Source organism: Palaemon carinicauda, chromosome 21 (assembly GCF_036898095.1).
Source record: "Palaemon carinicauda isolate YSFRI2023 chromosome 21, ASM3689809v2, whole genome shotgun sequence".
In the NCBI taxonomy this organism is placed as follows: domain Eukaryota; kingdom Metazoa; phylum Arthropoda; class Malacostraca; order Decapoda; family Palaemonidae; genus Palaemon; species Palaemon carinicauda.
In genome coordinates this window covers 30,155,677-30,176,008 of record NC_090745.1, presented here as the reverse complement: position 1 = coordinate 30,176,008, position 20,332 = coordinate 30,155,677, and the positions used below count along the sequence as shown (strand labels likewise).

The following is a 20,332-nucleotide window of genomic DNA, read 5'->3' as shown; positions in this document are numbered from 1 at the left end:
GGATGAACCTCGTTACTAGTGATATGTCTAGACCTTTTGACCAGGTGAGGAGGTCCCTTGCGATCTCGTACAATGTCAGAGAGTAGGTCCCTCCTTGCTTGGAGATGTACGCCAAAGCCGTGGTGTTGTCCGAGTTCACCTCCACCACTTTGCCTTGAAGGAGAGACCTGAAGCTTTTCCAGGTCAGACGTACTGCCAGTAGCTCCTTGCAGTTGAAATGCATTGTCCTTTGACTCGAGTTCCATAATCCCGAGCATTCCCTACCGTCTAATGTCGCACCCCAGCCTACGTCCGATGCGTCCGAGAAGAGAACGTGGTTGGGAGTCTGAACAGTCAGGGCAAGACCCTCTCTAAGGTTGATATAGTCCTTTCACCAAGTCAGACAAGACTTTATCTTTCCGGAAACCGGGATCGAGACCGCTTCTAGCGTCTTGTCCTTTTTCCAGTGAAAAGCTAGATGGTATAGAAGAGGACGGAGGTGTAGTCTTCCTAGTGACACAAATTGATCCACGGATGACAGTGTCCCTACCAGACTCATCCACAGCCTGACTGGGCAGCGTTCCTTCTTCAGCATCTTCTGGATGGATAGCAGGGCTGGGGGCTGATCGTCTTGTTCAGCAACGTCCTCATCAGAGGGTTCCTCATCCGAAATTGATGAGGAAACGGCAACGGAGTGGGCAACGTCTGACTCGCTGAATCCGGTCGCACTGGTGGATGCGTGACGGAGCCGGACGCAATATCATGGAACTGCTGCACAGTCTGTGAACTGTCAACAACCATGGGTGCGCGAGGAAGTACAGCGTCAACCCGAAACTGTCTAGACTGTCTGGGTTGTGCAGTCAACACCCTACCGGGTTGCTGAGGTTGACGCACTGCGTCACAACAAGTCACCTCTGCTGGTTGTTGAACGTCCTGAACGTCAACAACCACCTCCGAGCGTCGCTTAACGTCAACGTGCGACTGGCAACCCACACTGGGTCGCATCGGTGGAGGAACCACCTCAACTGGCAGACGCGAGTAGGTTACCTCAGCGTCAACAGGGTGCACAACCGACCGGTTGGAAGGTTGTTGGCCAGAAGGAGGAATCACCTCAACTGGCAGACGCGAGTAGGTTACCTCAGCGTCAACAGGGCGCACAACCAACCGGTTGGAAGGTTGTTGGCCAGAAGGTTCTTCTCCGCATTTAAGTCCTCTATCAAGGACGCAAGCTTGGACTGCATGTCTTGCAGCAAAGCCCATTTAGGGTCTACGGGAGCAGGTGTGGCAACAGACGGGGTTAGCGACTGAGGCGGAACCATTTACCATCCCTGAAAGCCTTGTTATGTGTGACATAAAAGTACAGCAAAACTTCAAAGGCTCGACAAAAGTTGAGAAGTCTATCTGGGCAGAGGCATGAACTCCCAAGCCGAGAACTTCTCTCGTGTCCTATCAGACTCTCGCTCTATAAGCCAGTTTAAAAGAAGGGAAATCAAAGGCTGTATCCCTAAAACTCCTCCTGGTGCAAAAACCAGTCGCCTAGCCAACGTAACGCTCTCTAGGAGAGCGAGAGAGCACTAGCTAAAAACAACGGCTTCGAAGTAGCTAGGCCTAGTGTAAGTTCTGACGTTTAGGCGAACGAGGAGCAGCAGTTACAAGATCCGGACGAAGATCCTTAAAAAATCATCATGATTTAATTAAAGTCCATAGGAGGCTAAGCAGCTTAAGGCTCCTCTCCAAATGACAGAGTCCTCAAGGGAATATCAGTAGGAGGGAGAACAGCACTTTCTCATCTACAGGAACCTTGTCCGATAAAAGCTAGGTTATCTCAGTGAGTCTCTCACTGGTGCATTAGTAGCAGACCAGAAGGCAACGTCATGTAACTGCTTGACAGTCTGTGAACTGTCAACAACTGAACTGTCAACCACAACAGGTGCGTGAGGACATACAGCACTGGTGCATTAGTAGCAGACCAGAAGGCAACGTCATGTAACTGCTTGACAGTCTGTGAACTGTCAACAACTGAACTGTCAACCACAACAGGTGCGTGAGGACATACAGTGTTCACTCGAGACTGCTTTGACTGTCTATACTGAGCAGTCAAAACTACTCTAGAATGCGGAGGTTGACGCACCGCGTCAAAACAAAACAACTTAGACTGTTGTTGTACCTCGCGAACGTCAACGGAAGGTTCCGTGCGTTACTGAACGTCAACATGCGGCTGGCAGGGTACACTGGAACGCATGGGTGGCGGGACTCTCTCAGCTGGAGTGCGGCAGAAGGTTGCCTCAGCGTCCACAGAACGCACAACCGTGTTGGTTGTAGGGTAGAGGTTGGTGCAGTGTCAACCTTCTCCGCACGAAAGTCCCGCATCAATGACGTTAACTGAGACTGCATGGTCTGCAGCAAAGACCACTTAGGGTCTACAGGAGCAGGTGCGGCAACAGACGGTGTGACTGCCTGATGCGGTACCGCTTTGCCTCTCTTAGGAGGTGAGCAGTCGTCGGAAGACTGCAGCGAGTCCGAACTGACCCAGTGGCTACAACTGGGCCGTTGGACTTGCGCGGAAGGGACCGACTTGCGCTTAATAAGCTGCGAGACCTTGGTCCATGGTTTCTAACGAGAAACCTCTTCCGCAGACGAGAAATAAATGGGCTCTCTCGTCTTTGTGTGGGTGGGGCGATCTTGGGTAGATACGCCCGAAACCACGGAGGGAAACGTCTGTTCGTTGATCAAGGCCTGACGAACCCATAAGTCGTTCGACATTACTTCTCCCCTGGGCTTGGGAGCTTGCAAGAGGTCCCGGACTAGGTGAACGACAGGCACGAACAGACGAACCCTCGGACGCAACACTGTAACACTTTGCGCATATCACTTTATCACTTCGATTTTCTGTTTTGCACTTATTTCACTGAAATCGAAACTTTTACTGATTTCTACCTGAAACACGCAATTCTACCCTTCATTAAAAGGTAGTAATTGCGAAAACAGTCGTATAATGCAGCTCATTAATACTAGCAAAAAACAGAAAACATATATAGAGATAAAGAATTCAGTGGCTGGGAAAGAGACTAAACACTAGTTCAAATAAACTACGTTTACAATCTCTCACCGCACATAGCCTGGGGACAAGAATAAAACCCTAGAAACGTTTTACCTTCTTCCCCGTACAGCGACTAGGGAGGAGAGTAACACGAGAACAACGTTACCCGCTTGAACGGAACGTTTTTTCTCCTCTCTCTCCCTCCGTCTCTATCTCTCTCTCTCTTTCTCTCTTGATTTCGCACCTAAGAGAAGAGCCCAATTATATATCGTCAAAAAAACATGTTATTTGACTAAAGGAAAAAACTGAAAGGTTTTCCAAATAAAAAGTTCCTTTAATTTAGAATTTAAAACATTTAAGCTAAGAAAGAATGAACGAAACGTCAGAATCGATTTACTCTTACTGCAAAGTGAAACCGTGATACACTCTCTCTCTATCGTAACGATAGAGCGCATGTTGAACGTCCTGAACGTCAACAACTGCGTAGTCTAAAAAAACTAAACGTTAGTTCATCTTTGAAAACAGTACGAAGACTATCAAAGAAATTCTTTCATAAAACATTAAATTTAAAAAGTTTTAAATTCTTTAAAGGCTAAATACGATATAACGGGCTCAACGTTGATTAACTTCGGTTCCAAGTTAGGACCGCCTACTATCAGGAAAGGTCGCATATAAACAAAACATAAAAATTTATTTTTATATGTTTATAATAAATGGAAAGTTAATCGAAGAGGCCTAATAAAGGCGGAGAGATATAAAATATATAGATCTATAACGTGTTAAGCAAAATTACTAAAAACCTAAACACACTTCCGTCTAAGGGAAGGATCGGCCATTTAAAAGTGAAAGAGAGTCCATACTCTCTTTGTCACCATAATTAAATCTATCCAAAACGAGTTCAAGTTTTGAGATGAAGATAAAACCCCTGCATAGCGAAAGCTCAAAACTAGAATAGTGTACTCACCAAATAGTTGTGAAAACAAATCCAGTTAGTAACAGCGTATTAGTAGGTCTTGCCGGTAGCCCGACAGAGAGAAAATTGATTCTTTGTTTACTTGGAGCACTAAGTACCTGCTCGACAGATGGCGCTGTTGATGTACACCCCCACCTGCATAGCGATCGCTGGCGTATTTTGACCGTAGGTTTTTCTGTCGAGCAACAGAGTTGCAGCTTATATGATCACCGGCTAAGTTTAATATTGAAAAAATAACATTAAGGAGGCTGATTGGCCGTTGGTTGTTCATGTCCCTGGGGGTCGCCTTTTTTGTAGAGTAGAATGAGGATAGCTTTATTCCACTCTTCTGGCGTTTCGCTCTTCTTCAGACATTCATTGAATAGTCGAGCCAGTCTGACGTGGATTGGCTCATCAGCATCTGCTATTAGGTCTAACGTAATGTTATCTGGTCCCGGTGTTTTCCCCTTCTTCATTTGCTTGACAGCTAGTCGCACCTCGCCTGCTGTGATCTCTGGAAAGTGGTGAGATGGGTGTTGATTTGCTCTTTCACAAAGATGGTAACGAGGTCTTTCTGAGGAGTAAACCTTTTGGTAGTACTCTCTTGCTCGCTTAGCTATTCGATCCCAGTTGGTTGTAAGGGATCCGTCTTCTTCTAGCACCCCAGTGAATTGCAGCTTCCCTTGGCTGAGTTTTCTTTTGCTGTTTTAAACCCTCTGCCTTGTTTGATGACATCTTCAATTATTTTTGTCGTTCTATTGCGAAGGTCTTCTCGTTGCCATTTCTTTATAGTTTTGTTTAGTTCTGCTGCTTCAAATTAACTATACTAAGTTATTAATCAATATTCTTTTGAAACAACATGACTTTGTTACAAGTCATCATCCCCTGGTCACTTCAGATGCAGTGAATACTTTGCTGTAAAACCCCTATGATCTGTTATTCTTCTCCTTTGTGTTATATCCTTCTCAAACAGAGTTAACCTGTATCAAACCAGGGAATCTCTTTAAAACACAAATGCAGTGTAAATCTGAAATAGTATCATAGCTGGTGTCACTAATGGGAGGTGCTTCCTGTTAAAGAAATGTCTATTGATACTACAGGTTCTGGAATATTCACTAGAATGGTTTCCATATTAATTGCTAACTTACTGGTTCTATACCAGTCATAGATTAAGAGGACTGACTTCATCTAGCTAGATCTCTTTATTCTAACATCTAGAGAGCCTTACCATACATTGGTTCAGTCATCTCCTTAGATTCTGCACAATGACTAGTTCTTGATAATATCTAGTTTGTCTGACAATAACAAAGATTTTCTTGCTATGTCAAGAAATTTTGGGGCATCACTACCATTCTCTAACTGTAAGCTTATGAAAATATCATTGATAGGTATGTGAAGAAATTCAATCATAGGTTTTTTCTCAGCCAAGTAATTATACCACAATATTCATACGCTGCCGACTGGTTAGCCACCTTTTAAACTTTCATGGTCAACATGCATGTTAACAAGAAACTTCGCAGTACCTGTACTAAAGAATGAAGTAGAATATCCTAATAGAACAGCAATCCAGATGCTATAAGTAACTCCAAGCTCTCAAACCTCATAGGCAAAGACATCAATTTATCAAGAACCTATATTTACCTTAAAATAACATTTAGTCCTTAAGGAAGAACAAAGTAGAACTCCATGTTGACAGAAGCCATAAACAACTTCGGTGACTGCCTTCCTCGAAATCTATGGGTCTGGAGTTCAAGCCCAGCTCAACCAAGATAGTTTTTAGTTGTAACCACAACCTTACCACTTTTGTGGGCATAGGAATGGGAGAGGGGGTTTTGAGGGAGCCTTTAAGACTACCTGCGAAGTCATTGCTAGCCATTAAGAAACCCTCCCTCGTCCTAGCTCTTGTAGAAAGGGGACCTAAATGCTGATAATAAGTACACAGATATGGTTTGTCTAAAAACGTCTTGATCCTTGCCTCTGCTGATCCTGAGCAACATTTAAAACTTTTAAAGTAACATCAGCATAACACTGGATTATAATTACTACAAAATTCTTGCAAATAATTTATAAAAGAAGTGGTTTTGACAAAGGAAAAACCTATTATTGGGGAGGTGCTGTGTAATCGCCCAGATTTTCTTGTAAAAGACTAGAACAGGGAATCCAATACAACATAAATAATAAAAAAATATTGTTTCCCCTGCTCTAGGGCCTGTGTATCAATGTGCAAAGCACAACCCAAAGTGATTATATGAGAGACCTTTAAGTTTAAGTGCTATTTAATTCTTCACAGCACCAATGTTGAAATATGGTGACACATCATTATCACATTACCTGCACATCAACTTTCGCTCAGCCGTCATTTTATTCAAAGTGAGAATCAATTGCCTTGCTCCCCTGCACGAGGCTAGGGAGGCGGGACTGTCATGGAGACCACTCAGTACCTCCCAAAAATAGGTTTTTCCCTTGCTAAATAATCTTTAGGGATTACTGTGCTGTGTGGTTTTCAAGGACTAGTACCACAGCATTAACAGAGTACAGTAAACTCATGCTCATCGAGGACAATCGTCTACCACCAAACAACAATATATAACTATTTACATGTTTGTATATATGAGAAGAAAAACTAACAATTGACTCTCACCTCATCAGAGATGACTCAGGGGACCTCTGGATGTCTGTCATCAAGCTTCTGAAGGACCTGGCAGAATTGTCCCTCCTTCTCTTGGTTTCCCCTGTAGGGGTCACGAAAAAGCCAAGCACCATACATGAATGTTGTACTGCTTGGATTGTGTTTCAGATAGTATTTAATGAAAAAATATGGATATCCTGAAATTGCATACAGTATTAGCAAAGAATGCTAGTGAAGCAGCAATTTTTCTCACATTTTGGGTTTTAGGGATGGAAAAACATTTTTTTTCAATAAGGGAGGTCAATAAGTACAGATAGCACCTGCTGAAAGGATCTTGTTAGTCTGAGTATTTTGGATCAAACTACCTTTTGAAGGCATGGATCTCTGTAGTTATAATTACAGGATAGACACTGAAGAGAGGTTACAATCTCCCAACTCTAAGGTTGTATATAAAGTAGATACTGTCTCTGAAGTCTTAATTCTAAGTTAAAAATAGGAGGCCCACGGTCAGGATTAGAAAATGGGAATGATGGCAATGAACTCTTGATCTCTCTGAAAGGCAGAAAGTTCATGACTGCTTCTGAGGCTTAAGGTATAAAAAATATGGGTTTTTGCAAAAGTTCTTTAAGGGATCTGGAGGAATCATCTAACTAGCAAACAAATCAAACACCCAATCCAAAATAATGCAGGTATTGATGCAAATGGTCAATGCAAAGTAAAAGCCTGGGTGATCTTATGAAACATGTCAAGAGCCTAAATCCACACCAAAAGCCTGCTGGAGAGATTTCGTCAATGCCGATTTGTATGACAAGATTGTTGAAGGCTGAAGCTTCTTATCCTCAAAGAGGTGGACCAAAAAGGAAGCCAAGAAGTCTAGGGTTATCTGACAAGGTGACCTATACCTCAGAAAGGCCATCCATGCTTCCATATTGTTTCAGAGATGAAGACTTCTTACAGCTCATCAAATATGTCATGATGCGAGCTGTGAAATCCCTCCTGTAAGCTATGGGACAGAAAATCAAAGCGTAAAGGTTCTGGGCCAGAAAGGAGGAAGCAAAAATAATCCAACTCCCTACTTTCTAATACAATTGGGCAGAATGAAGTGAGTGTAACCTTGGTCTCAGATGCTGGAGCAGTGGATACCATGGGCTGTTTGGATACAGTGGAGGTAATAGTGCTGCTGCTCCTGAAAAATCCTGATGGATATTCAAAGACTTTGAAATCAAACTCATCTGAGAATATAGATAGATCAATGACAATATATTGCAATCCAGATTCAGTGTATCTCTTGCCACTGCCTGAGAATCCATACTTAGAGCTCCACATAGTGGAAGATTGTGGTTCTATTTTGTTGCAAACAGATCTATTTCAGAATTCGGAACAAACGCTAGAATCTCCTGAAAAGATCTCTGATCCAAGGTCCATTCTGAATATAGGACTATTTTTCTGGACAGGGCATCCGCCACTACATTGAGAGATCTGGGCAAATGGAATAGTGAGATGAACATGATCCTCTCCCAAAAGAACCTCATAATGGGAAGTCAAAACAATGAGAATTCTCAAGCAGGATCCTCCACTCCTGAGGCAACAGGTAACTGCCTAGTTGTCTATGAAGATCTTTACACGAGTTCCGTCTTGGACCAAGTCTCTTCAACATCAGGATGACCATTATAGTTCAAAAACATATATGTGTCAGTGATTTGCCAAACACAGTTTGCTTTTGAATGACCTCCCCAATCTGACCAGGATGTATATGTATGAAGGATCATGAAAACTGGGAGAGGGACCAATGGGACCAACATGGAAAAGGCATTTAATGTGATCCATGGCCTCAGAATTCTTTTGTAATGCCTGGATAACTAAGCCCGAAGGTCTCCAAACCCCTTCTGGGTCACTCTCCAAACCTAATTTAGGTCTTTCAAAATGGTCTTTGAAACTGGGTTGATTATTGAAGCAAACTGAAGGCCCAAGACCTTCTCCAGTTGTGCCTGGTAGAAAAAGGGTTCTATACAAAGAATCTGACCCTGCATAAAATTTTTGACTGAAATGTATTTGTTAGGCTTAAGGTGACTTTCATCATATTTCGTTGAAGTCTTAGCCACTAAAATATCCTTTTTGGATTAGGTTCCCAACCGCACAAGTGCCAATCTTTAGTGGACGGTGGCTGCCACCGAAATGAAACGCATTTGTTTCTCGCCAAAAAACAGTAGCAGCTACCTTCCACTGGAAATTGGTCCGTGTGCAAGTCTTGATTTTGTAAAGGTGATCAGGAAATATAATACCTGAAGAACTTACTATACTTGATTTGTGCATTTGAGGCATAATTCTTTCATCACTGCCCAAATTAACCAGGCATCTAAATAGGTGATGACTATAACTCTCTACAACTCCAGGATTTTGATCACAGATTTTGCTAGTTTTGTAAACATTCTTGGGGCAATATTTAGGACAAAGGGCATTGCTTTGAACCTACATGTCCTCCTCCTAAGGCAAAACGTTAGGCAAGGTTGGAAGAGGGGAACAATACGGACATGCCAACAGGTGTCTTTTATATCTATAGTTTAGGTCTAATGTAGTAATTAGCAGGCATGCAAGATGATAATTTTGAATGCGCCACATCTGACATAATTGTTCCGACATGACAGGTCGAGGATAATATTTTCTCTGGGGAGTCTTTCTTCGAAATGGAGAATAGTCTGCTCTGGCATTTTAAGACACTACATTTTTCTATGACTCCTTTTTACAGCATCTTACTTACAAAGGAGTCAAGTTCTAGGGTTCTGGTCTGGTAAAAACAATTGGGCGGAAATGGTTTTGAAATCTGCAACCGAGACCTCTTGAGACTATGTTCTGTGCTCACCGAGGAAAGGCTCAAGTTCTCGAATAAAATAGAGGTGACCCTCACCATGAAGCCTCTCACTGATGAGGTCCTTTGGCTCTATGTGACTGACTAGTCCCTCTGTTTCCCTTGGAATGTTTTCAGTAGCCTCTCCTTTTATGCAAAAATCCTGAATGACCAAGGATTTACGCCTCACTGTGGTCGGGATAGATATATTGCCCATTCCTCCCGAGGTAACTTAGGAGTAGGAAAAGGCTTGGAATGGGAATAAGGGACTGGTCTTTTTGCAGGTTGCTTTTAAGCCTGACTACACTAAAACTCCCATTTAGTTTCATAACCATCCCTGTACTGCATATATATTACACTCTCATGTAAAACATTATAACTGGGGTGAAAAGACAAATTATGGCAGTAACTAAAAACAATATTCGTAAGGTTGACTAGAGTAATGTAAAAGGGAAATTACTGGGCTATGCTAGATGAAAATATGAGAAATTCTAAATTTATCATCCAATTAGAAAGGGATAACAAATTTGAATACAGGAAAAGGTGGAATAAAACAAACTAAAACCTCTTCATGTTGTTACGAAAGCCAGGAAAGTAACGACTAATAACACTGTACAAATGAAATATAAAAATGACAAATTCGAAGATAATTTGTATTTTTCCTAACCATACAAACCTTAGCTATTTACATTGGGTTTACCTTTTAGCGCAGCTGAAATGGCAAGCCATTAGAATTTAACGAGGGTGTATTACCCCCGCGCTAGTTAGCGAGGGGGTAGGGGAGTGGTAGCTAGCTACCCCTCCCCCCCCTCACACACAGATGAATGCTCACTTTCACTTAGAGGTAGGACTTGTCTTGGGGGACAGGGCTGGCGGGCAAATATGTGTAAATAGCTAAGGTTTGTATGGTTAGGAAAAATACAAATTATCTTCGAATTTGACATTTGTTCCGTAACCGAAATACAAACCACGCTATTTACATTGGGTGACTTACCCATTAGGTAGGGTGGAAAGTCCCCAGCCATACTGGCTTTGGCTTTACCCAGGGACTCAGAATCCGAGTGAGTCGCACTCGAGAAAAGGAGTCCCTGCACCTCACAAGTTCCTTGCTCCGCAAGGAACCGTGTGACCTACATAAGCTTGTGTGTGAAGGAAGAAGTGTGACCCGTCCTAGGCAGTTGACCTGGAGTTCCAGAAGGAACTCTGGGTTAGGACGTTCCCAATACCACCTCGTCAGGGTATGGGGGACGCGACAGTATTGACTCAATACTCGGAACACAAGGAAGCATGGTTTACCTGCAGAGGTTCGAGGTCAGCTATGCAGAGACCAGGATGCTGCTTCCCCGTAGAGGGGATGATGAAGAAAGAAATAAGGGCCCGACATACAGTACTTCTTTCGTTCATGCAGACTAAAACCTGATAACAATGCCCTAAACCTTCTGCTACCTGTCCAAAAAGGAGCCTGAGGTTAGACCAGCTGTTGTGTAGCCACCACAGAGCGATAGAAAACGTATCGACACTCCTGTGGGTCACGCCCTGCAGGAAACGGGCTGCGAAGGTCATTAGACGCTTCCAGACTCCAGCTTGTAGCACCTGCGTCACAGAGTAGTATTACTCGAAGGCGAGGGACGTTGCGATGTATCCAACATCGTGCTGTAGGGCGACGTGACGGGGGAGGGTCTGGAGACAGGTCGAGATGAATGTCCTTGAGTCCGGGCTGAAGAGGTATACTGGTGACTCTCCCCCGTGTCCTCCTTGTGCTCCCAAATCGGCTGCAACTGAGGACAAACTGCAGCTGTTCCCAAAGCTAACCTCTCGATTCCTTTACTGGCAAGAAAGAGAAGGTCTTGGGACATCAGATACAGAATGGAGACTTGAAATCTTGAAGGAATTGGACCGAAGGGCCGGGACCTCCAGATTCTGAGTCTAGCCAACAACTCGAGAGCGAACCTGAATGTTGCCTTCCCCTCTTCCTTAGAAAGGGCGGAGTCGTACGAGACCAAGAAGATTGCTTACACACTGGCCGTGGCCAGAGTGAGCAGGAGACCCGAGGCGGAATACAATCCGAGGACTGTCGTAAAGGGTCTTGAGAAGATCTCTTAAAGGACTAAAAGTCCGAGCCATGCTCCAAGTTGGAGGTCTTCCTCCGACTAGGGCAGGGACGATCGTAGCTTTGCATGAGCGAGGAAAGATCCAGCGGGCAGGAAAAAGTTATTCCTTTAAGCCTGAAGGTCAGGGAAAGGCTAAGGGACAGGCTTTATTGCCGAGAGCGGAAAGGAGTTTCCTCCCGCCGAAAGGCAATAAGACCGTTATTGCTGGAGAAGAGGCCTCAAGGGAAGAGGTATATCTCCCACGGCACCAACCACCGAAGACTCTTCACTTTGCCTGGAAGACCCCTGTGGATGACTATCGCAGATGACGCGACTTCCGTACCGCGACTGTAGCGGGTTGTCTCTTCTTGAGGAGGAGGCGTAGTGTCTCCAGGCATGAAGCCGAAGCGACGCCCCGGTTCGTGAGAGATGTCGCAGTGTGGTTGTTTGAGTAGTCTGCGCCGTGGGAGAAGCTCTCCCGGGAGTTCCGTCAGGGGAAGCAGAGGGTCCAGAAACCGTTCTGCGCATAGTCCCAGTGGAGCTCTCCCATTGAAAGGTTGACAGACAACCTGGTCTTGTCCACAGACAAAAAGGAGGGAAGACGCAGGCGTCGAAGTTGTCCCACCATCACCGGAATGCATCTTGCCAGAGTCTCGGGGTCTGAGACTGGGGGGAAGAACAGTGGAAGCTTGAGGTTCCAAGCTGTCGCGATCAGGTCCCCCAGACCAGGACTTGCTGGTTACTCAAGGTCAAAGACCCCCAGGTACACTCTTTCTACGAGGCTCTGCTCGGATAGTCGGAGAGAACATTCCTCTGCCTGGAATGAGAGAGCCAATGGTGGTATTGAGATAGTCTCAATCATCCCGGTATCTCTACTGCAAGATGTGAAGGTGTGAAAATGCGTCCGCTGCTGGTTAGAACACGCCAGAATCATGAAGTCGACGCGCACGAGGCGACTCGGCAGGAGCTGTGGGATCTGTAGAGGGGCCAGACTACGGCCCCTAAGCCTGCCTGAATGATGGAGAGGTATCCTTCAGGTCTTGACCATAGGCCTGGACCGGAACATGCCCCCCCCTTTCCTTTGACGAGTCCGAGAACAGCATCAAGAATGTGGGGAAAGGACGAGAATATCCACTACCATCAAGAGGTTCCATAGGTCAACAACCATTGCAGGTCTAATAGTTCCGCTGGTCCCATAGGGGCCAGGAAGTCCGGTTAAACGTTGCCTGAAACCACCGGAACTTGGACCGCCCCACAGGGAACTTATCCTGAGGCAACCGTTCGGACTATAGACGGGTCAATGAGGAAAGGAGAACTAGGAACGTTCCAAGGTAGGGCTGAAAGCTCTGCTTGACTGAGAACAGGTACTGCGACTCTCCTCAGTCTTGCCACAGTCAACTGAAAGGAAGGCTCGGAGGATGTGGCAACAGGATCTGGCGTCCCCAGGTGGTCACCCATCCAAGTACCGACCAGAACCGACGTTGCTTAACCTCGCTGGACGGACAAGAAGCTGGGTTTCCAACGTGGTAAGGCTGTTGACTCAATATCATGGCCAGATACTCCAGATGTTGAGGCAGAAGAAGAGAAGGCTCCAAGCAAAGTACCATGAACCCACACTCATGGTAAGCATCCGGAAGCTTGTCCCGGCGCTGAAGAAGGTCGAACCCGAGCCTACCGGAGTTGACCAGCCCTACAAAAAGCAGAGGAGGCGGAAGCCTGCACCTGAGCGGCCATGAGGAAAGCAGGGAGAGTTCTCTGGGGAAAAAAACCTGCTATGCCACGGCGGGATAGCCACACTGCATCATAAGCAGGAATACTTGCAGTCTAGGCTGAATTCCACGAGCTCCCTGGAAGAAGGATGGAATGGAAACTGAAAGTACCCGTCCTTCCGATCCAGGGTTTAAGGAGTCCTGTCGCCTCGTTACCAGTCTGATCGATTCTGCTGTTCTACGCTGGCCGAAGTTTGTTCGACAAACTTGATCAGGGTTGAGAGGTCGACTACGGAACTCCCCTCTTAGATCCTTCCCTACAAGAAAGGATCGACTGAAGAGGCCGGGGGTGAAGCCGTCGATGATAATATGGAGGACCTTCGCCTAAGGTATGGATCATTCTGCCCAACCGGGCAACTCTTGCCGACGCTATGGCATAGAGGTTCAGAGACACTGAATTTGCTGACAGAGACGGCAGGCGCGATATCCTTGGCTGATCACAGAGATTGTGCGGGAATGGGCATTGGGAAGCTGTCATCCGGATGAGTAACCTTAAGCATCCTCCCAGAGAGAAACCTGCAATCCTAGAGTTCGTGAACTCTGCCGCTCCTTTTAGGACTATGCCCCCCCGGGGGAGCCTCCTGTGCCATCTGTTCCTGACAGGAGGAAACTGCAATTGGACACCTTGTCCCAGTTGTCGTAGCCGATAACTTAGGCCAACGTGGTTGAAAGAAAAGGGCGCTGGAGCCCTGCAGAGTCTGGAAGAAAGCGCCTTGGAGGAGTGAAAACGGAAGTCGATTTCCTCCGCACAGCCGCTGTCTAAGTCTCTGTCCTTGGGCACAAACAAACTCTTCTCAAGGATGGAAGAGTGTCTGAGGTCGTCGACCTCCACAGATGAGACACCCGAAGGAAGCCCTCAGTCAGCGCGTCCAGATGGTACAACATCGAGCTTGTCCGCAAGTTAGATACTTAACGACGAAAGGCCAAGGTGCCTGAGTTCGAGAGGAGGAAAGTACCCATGATCTTCCTGTAGCTTCCTTGAACCAAACCTCGGGCCGTAACCGAGGAGGGAAAGGACCTGGTAAGCCCCCAGAGGAAGGGGTAAGCAGTCACCCCTTGTCCGATGGAGAAATCTAGAATGGAAAGCCCCCCGCCAAAAAACCTTCCATGGAATGACGGGGAAGGGCTAACCCAGGTTCTGGAAAGAGGAGTGTTGCTCAGACCTCCCTGAAGTTTCTTCCTATTCTTGCAAGTGCCATGCTCTGCATTTACGGGGTGAGGCCGTGTTCTGGAAATACGCTCCAGAAGAACTCGCCAGGCTGGCCATGCTGCGAAAACCCCAATGGGAATCGTGGTCGCAATCGCCCTGGAGCTCGCGCAATGGTAATTCAAAGATTTGCGCGTGGGCGAACGTGGAAGCGCTCATGCGCGGTCACGCAGGAACGCAAACGAAGGTGAGCGAAGGAGCGCAGAAGGAGGGCGAGCGTGGTAGGAAGGGCGAGCGTGGTAGGAAGGGCGAGCGTGGTAGGAAGGGCGAGAGCTGGTGGTCGGCGAGCGATAACCCATAGACGAGCAATGGATACTGCAAGAATTAAGCCGACGTTTGTGCGAAGAAACACTGTAGGTTCGAGCGACGGACCACCGTCGGTTCGCGCGACGGACCACCGTCGGTTCGCGCGACGGAACACCGTCGGTTCGCGCGACGGACCACCGTCGGTTCGCGCGACGGAACACCGTCGGTTCGCGCGACGGAACACCGTCGGTTCGCGCGACGGAACACCGTCGGTTCGCGCGACGGAACACCGTCGGTTCGCGCGACGGAACACCGTCGGTTCGCGCGACGGAACACCGTCGGTTCGCGCGACGGAACACCGTCGGTTCGCGCGACGGAACACCGTCGGTTCGCGCGACGGAACACCGTCGGTTCGCGCGACGGAACACCGTCGGTTCGCGCGACGGAACACCGTCGGTTCGCGCGACGGAACACCGTCGGTTCGCGCGACGGAACACCGTCGGTTCGCGCGACGGAACACCGTCGGTTCGCGCGACGGAACACCGTCGGTTCGCGCGACGGAACACCGTCGGTTCGCGCGACGGAACACTGATGGCGAGCAGCATGCGCAGGTGAGCGATCGCGCGATGGCGGGCAGCATGCGCAGGTGAGCGGTCGCGCGATGGCGAGCAGCAGGCGAAGGTGGGCGGTCGCGCGATGGCGAGCAGCATGCGCAGGTGGGCGGTCGCGCGATGGCGATCAGCATGCGCAGGTGGGCGGTCGCGCGATGGCGAGCAGCATCCGCAGGTGGGCGGTCGCGCGATGGCGAGCAGCATCCGCAGGTGGGCGGTCGCGCGATGGCGAGCAGCATCCGCAGGTGGGCGGTCGCGAGATGGCGAGAAGCATCCGCAGGTGGGCGGTCGCGCGATGGCGAGCAGCATGCGCAGGTGGGCGATCGCGCGATGGCGAGCAGCATGCGCAGGTGAGCTAGTAGCAGGCGAACGGTCGCGCGGGCGCGCAGGCGAACGGTCGCGAGGGTGGGCAGGTGAATGAGTGCGAGTCCGAGGCGGAGAACGCAAGCGTTAGCGCGATGGCGAGGAAATGCGCTGCCGCGTGGGCGAGGAAGACCGCTGGCGATATGAATCAACAGGCGATCGGTGGTGAGCTGGTGAGCGCTAACGCGCAGGTTGGCAATGGCGCGTTGTGGCATGTCGACGCGTTGGCGAGCGATGGCGAGCAGCATGCGCAGGTGAGCGATCGCGCGATGGCGGGCAGCATGCGCAGGTGAGCGATCGCGCGATGGCGGGCAGCATGCGCAGGTGAGCGATCGCGCGATGGCGAGCAGCAGGCAAAGGTGGGCGATCGCGCGATGGCGAGCAGCAGGCAAAGGTGGGCGATCGCGCGATGGCGAGCAGCATGCGCAGGTGGGCGGTCGCGCGATGGCGAGCAGCATGCGCAGGTGGGCGGTCGCGCGATGGCGATCAGCATGCGCAGGTGGGCGGTCGCGGGATGGCGAGCAGCATCCGCAGGTGGGCGGTCGCGCGATGGCGAGCAGCATCCGCAGGTGGGCGGTCGCGCGATGGCGAGCAGCATCCGCAGGTGGGCGGTCGCGCGATGGCGAGCAGCATCCGCAGGTGGGCGGTCGCGCGATGGCGAGCAGCATCCGCAGGTGGGCGGTCGCGCGATGGCGAGCAGCATCCGCAGGTGGGCGGTCGCGCGATGGCGAGCAGCATCCGCAGGTGGGCGGTCGCGCGATGGCGAGCAGCATCCGCAGGTGGGCGGTCGCGCGATGGCGAGCAGCATCCGCAGGTGGGCGGTCGCGCGATGGCGAGCAGCATCCGCAGGTGGGCGGTCGCGCGATGGCGAGCAGCATGCGCAGGTGAGCTAGTAGCTGGCGAACCATGTTCCTTCAGAAGTGTTGGAGAACGTTGGCGTGCCGGCTGTAACACACGCGGGCGATCCGGAGATCGCCGAGAGACAGGTGATCGCTGGCGAGTTAATGATCGCTGGCGAGCTGATGATCGCTGACGAGCAGAAGGCAACGCGTGGAAGCCTGCGCATAGGAGAAGAGTCCTTGACCCAGACCTGAACCAAAGTTCTAGATCGCGAGGGCGAACGTGGGCGCACAGGGCGCGTAACAGGAACCAACAGGAACAGCAGGGATGATCATCATGAGAGCGCTGACGAACAGGAGAGCGCTGATGAGCAGGAGAGCGCTGATGAGCAGGAGAGCGCTGATGAGCAGGAGAGCGCTGATGAGCAGGAGAGCGCCTGTGCGCTAACACTGAGCAGGAGCAGGAGAGAACATAGCAGAAGGGCCCGCAGGGGAACCCTGACACGCAAGGGAAGAACCCCCGTGGGAGGCAACCCTTTGCCCCGAAGAGATCGTTGTTCGTCGGGAGACTGATGTCCGTCGGAAGACCGTTGTCTGTCCGCCGGGAGACTGATGTCCGTCGGAAGACCGTTGTCCGTCGGAAGACGAGATCAGACTGCTGTCCATCTGCACCAAGGCGGAAGATCAAGAAAAAGGAGTTGTAGGCTGCAAACGGAGATTCAAAAAGGCGCCTCTTAGCACCCTTATAGGGAGATGAGAGGCCCATACGACGAGGCGGACGGTGGGCCTTACGGCGAGGGAGGCCAACAGCAACAGCAGCAGAAGAATCCTCCAAAGAGGAATCTCTATGAGTGTACTCTCTCGCGAACGAAAGAGAAACACTTCGTAGAAGAGACTGGTCAGCCAGTGACCTAAAAGGAGCAATCCTCCGAAGAGGAGCTCCTGCAGTTGCCCAGCCCCTTGAGCGAAACTGCAGGTGTGACCGCTCAGCACCAAGAGCATAGTCGCATGAAAAAAAGGCAAGAGAAGAACCCCCCAAAAGGGAAAAAACTCAAGCCTGGACAGGAAAAACTTCCCTCGGAAGGAAAGTTACCCGCCCAAGGAGGCAAGCCTCCTGAGAGTTCTAAAATGAACTGGAGAGCTGTCCGTCGTCACGGGAGTACTTGCAGTAGAAGGAGACACGCCCCTGATGAAAATACAAGGGGGGAGGCAGCAACAGCCGAATCCCCAGGCCTCAACAAGACAGCTCACACCGTTGCCATATTACAGAAACGAACTAGATCAGTAACTGTAAAAAAATAAAACAAAAATCATTAGTACACATTCATTCCCCCGGGAAGGCTCCGAAGAGGAATCCCGAGGGAAAGGAAACAAGAATTACACAACAGGCACGTGCCCTCACAACCACTTACACTCACGGAAGGAGAGCTGTAACCAAAACAGAATTATAACAATTATAATTATGTAACTATGTAATTATGTAATTTAAAAAAGAATGAACACTAAAGAAAACGAAAACCCTGAAAGGAATCGTTCTACAAGCTGAGAAAAAAAAAACAACTACAATTAGATTCATAAACTAATTGAGACAAACGTACGGCGTAGCAACCCCCCCACACGGAAAGGAAGCTACAAGGGCGTAGTAACACGTAGTAAAAGGGTGAACGACCTCAAGAGAGAGAGAGAGAGAGAAAGACCGAAGTCAAACTCGATCGCCACCCATAAAATACGCCGTGGTGGCCAAACTGCCGAGGAAACCACGTAGATATCGTACACTACACACACAAATCTGAAAAGGAAACTTACTGATTTCTATACTCAAATATATATACAAACATGAAAACATGTTTACATATATATTGAGTAAAAGAAAAGTAAGCGATTAAGTAAAGACAAAACAAACAATGGCTGCCAAGAGAGGACCAAGACAGAGACGTCTGTCACAGTCCGAGCCAAAAGTGAAAGTGAGCATTCATCTGTGTGTGAGGGGGGGAGGGGTAGCTAGCTACCACTCCCCTACCACCCCGCTAACTAGCGCGGGGGTAATACACCCTCGTTAAATTCTAATGGCTCGCCATTTCAGCTGCGCTAAAAGGTAAACCCAATGTAAATAGCGTGGTTTGTATTTCGGTTACGGAACAAACAAACAATTACACTATTGATGGCAAACTTTACCAAAATTTAACTGTTATTATGTAACACCATTATTAAGATTAGAGGATAACTATTCATAAACTAACCAATATTATGATAACACTATTTTCAAGAATAGTGGGTACCCAATCATAAACTGATTCCTGTTCATATTCAAAGATTCCTCATTTCACGAAATGGGAATGCTGTTTCCAGTATCACAAAAGAAAAAAAGATGGCGGTTAGGCGCAAGTTAATGTGCAGGAAGTGTTGTCACCAGCTGTAGAGGTGGTTCTTGGTGATGATGTAATGATCACATGTCAATAATAGCCAGAAGGTTCTAGCATTGGAGGTGCTCTGAAGAGTTTAATAGGTCTTGAACTTTAAGGTCTCTCTTATACAGACTGAGTCTGTGCTTTGTACATTGATACACTGGCCTAGAGCAGGGGAGACAATATTTTTTTTTTTTTGTACAGTAGAAATCCTTTTAACCAGACTCTTGGGACTTTGCTGTTGCAGGATAATCAAAAGTGTTGTCGTATAAAGTGACTAGTAAAATATGCCTTTCCTTGGATAAATTTTCCCTAGTGCCATTTATGGGTTAAAATGCCTTTTATTGGGATATTTTGGTATTAATTCTATGTTACCAGATTTTATATGGAATAATCATTCAAATTATACTAGACAGTTATTTCAATGGGTAAATTAGAATAATTGATTAAGATACATTCTAGGTTTTATTTTGCAGCCTATGAATGATGTCGACTGATAAAGTATATTACAACAGTTTAAGAGTATAATACTTTCTCCTAGAATTTAGAGGGCAATTTATCTGGCACATATAGGCCTAAATCTGGATTACATCTCCAAATTTTTGGGGTTTTCCTTTACACATCCTTTAATTATACAGTGCACACTGACAAGGTTCTATATTCGATAGCTGGTTCTATTCTTATATTTCAGATTCACACAGCAGATGAAATGCATTTTATAAATCATCCACAAAAAAACTTGGATTAATTCATCCTTAGATAATATCATCATCACAGCACATGGATAATATACTCAAAATAAAAGTTCATAAAAGTAAGTTCCTCCAAAAATCTATATATACTGTAACTTGACAGCACAAGTATAGTATACTTTACCAACACTTGCAATAAATTTAACCCAATTCTATGGAAAGATTATCTACCAAGTTACCTTAGCAGATTTTCCTGCAGCTTTTACGTCCCACAGATAGAGATGGTTATCGACAAGTGTGACAAGGCGAGAGTCATCTTCCGGTGCCCACACCACAGACCACACCTGAGAACCAAGTCCCGATACAGGAGATCCGGGAACCTGTGGGTCTCCTTCACATCTGCCATCCAAACTGCACACCTTTTCCACTTGTTCACCTCCACTTCTGGGAAAAAACTATATTAAATACCTATCCACACAAGAAGATAAACCAACTCTACTCAGGTAATCATCAAGCCATGTAATGTATCACATTAGGACTATGAATAAAACTTATTACAAAAATTCCCTTGGTTCAAACTAACATACTCATTTACTGTCCATAAATACCGTCCATGCCAGAATCAACTCTTAATAACAACAACAATATTGCCTATGCTTTAAATA

At 47.6% G+C, this 20,332-nt stretch overlaps 1 protein-coding gene across 3 annotated transcripts in view; it reads right to left on the bottom strand.

Moving 5' to 3' along the window:
• LOC137615249 (EARP-interacting protein homolog) overlaps nucleotides 1–20,332 on the bottom strand; it is a 131,276-nt gene that overhangs the window by 30,400 nt on the left and 80,544 nt on the right. For 2 of the 3 annotated variants that reach the window (XM_068344970.1, XM_068344969.1), the window contains one exon: nucleotides 19,907–20,111. In XM_068344970.1, coding sequence (XP_068201071.1) covers nucleotides 19,907–20,111 — 205 coding nt within the window. The remainder of the gene's footprint in view (nucleotides 1–19,906; nucleotides 20,112–20,332) is intronic. The other variant, XM_068344971.1, reaches the window with a different exon arrangement.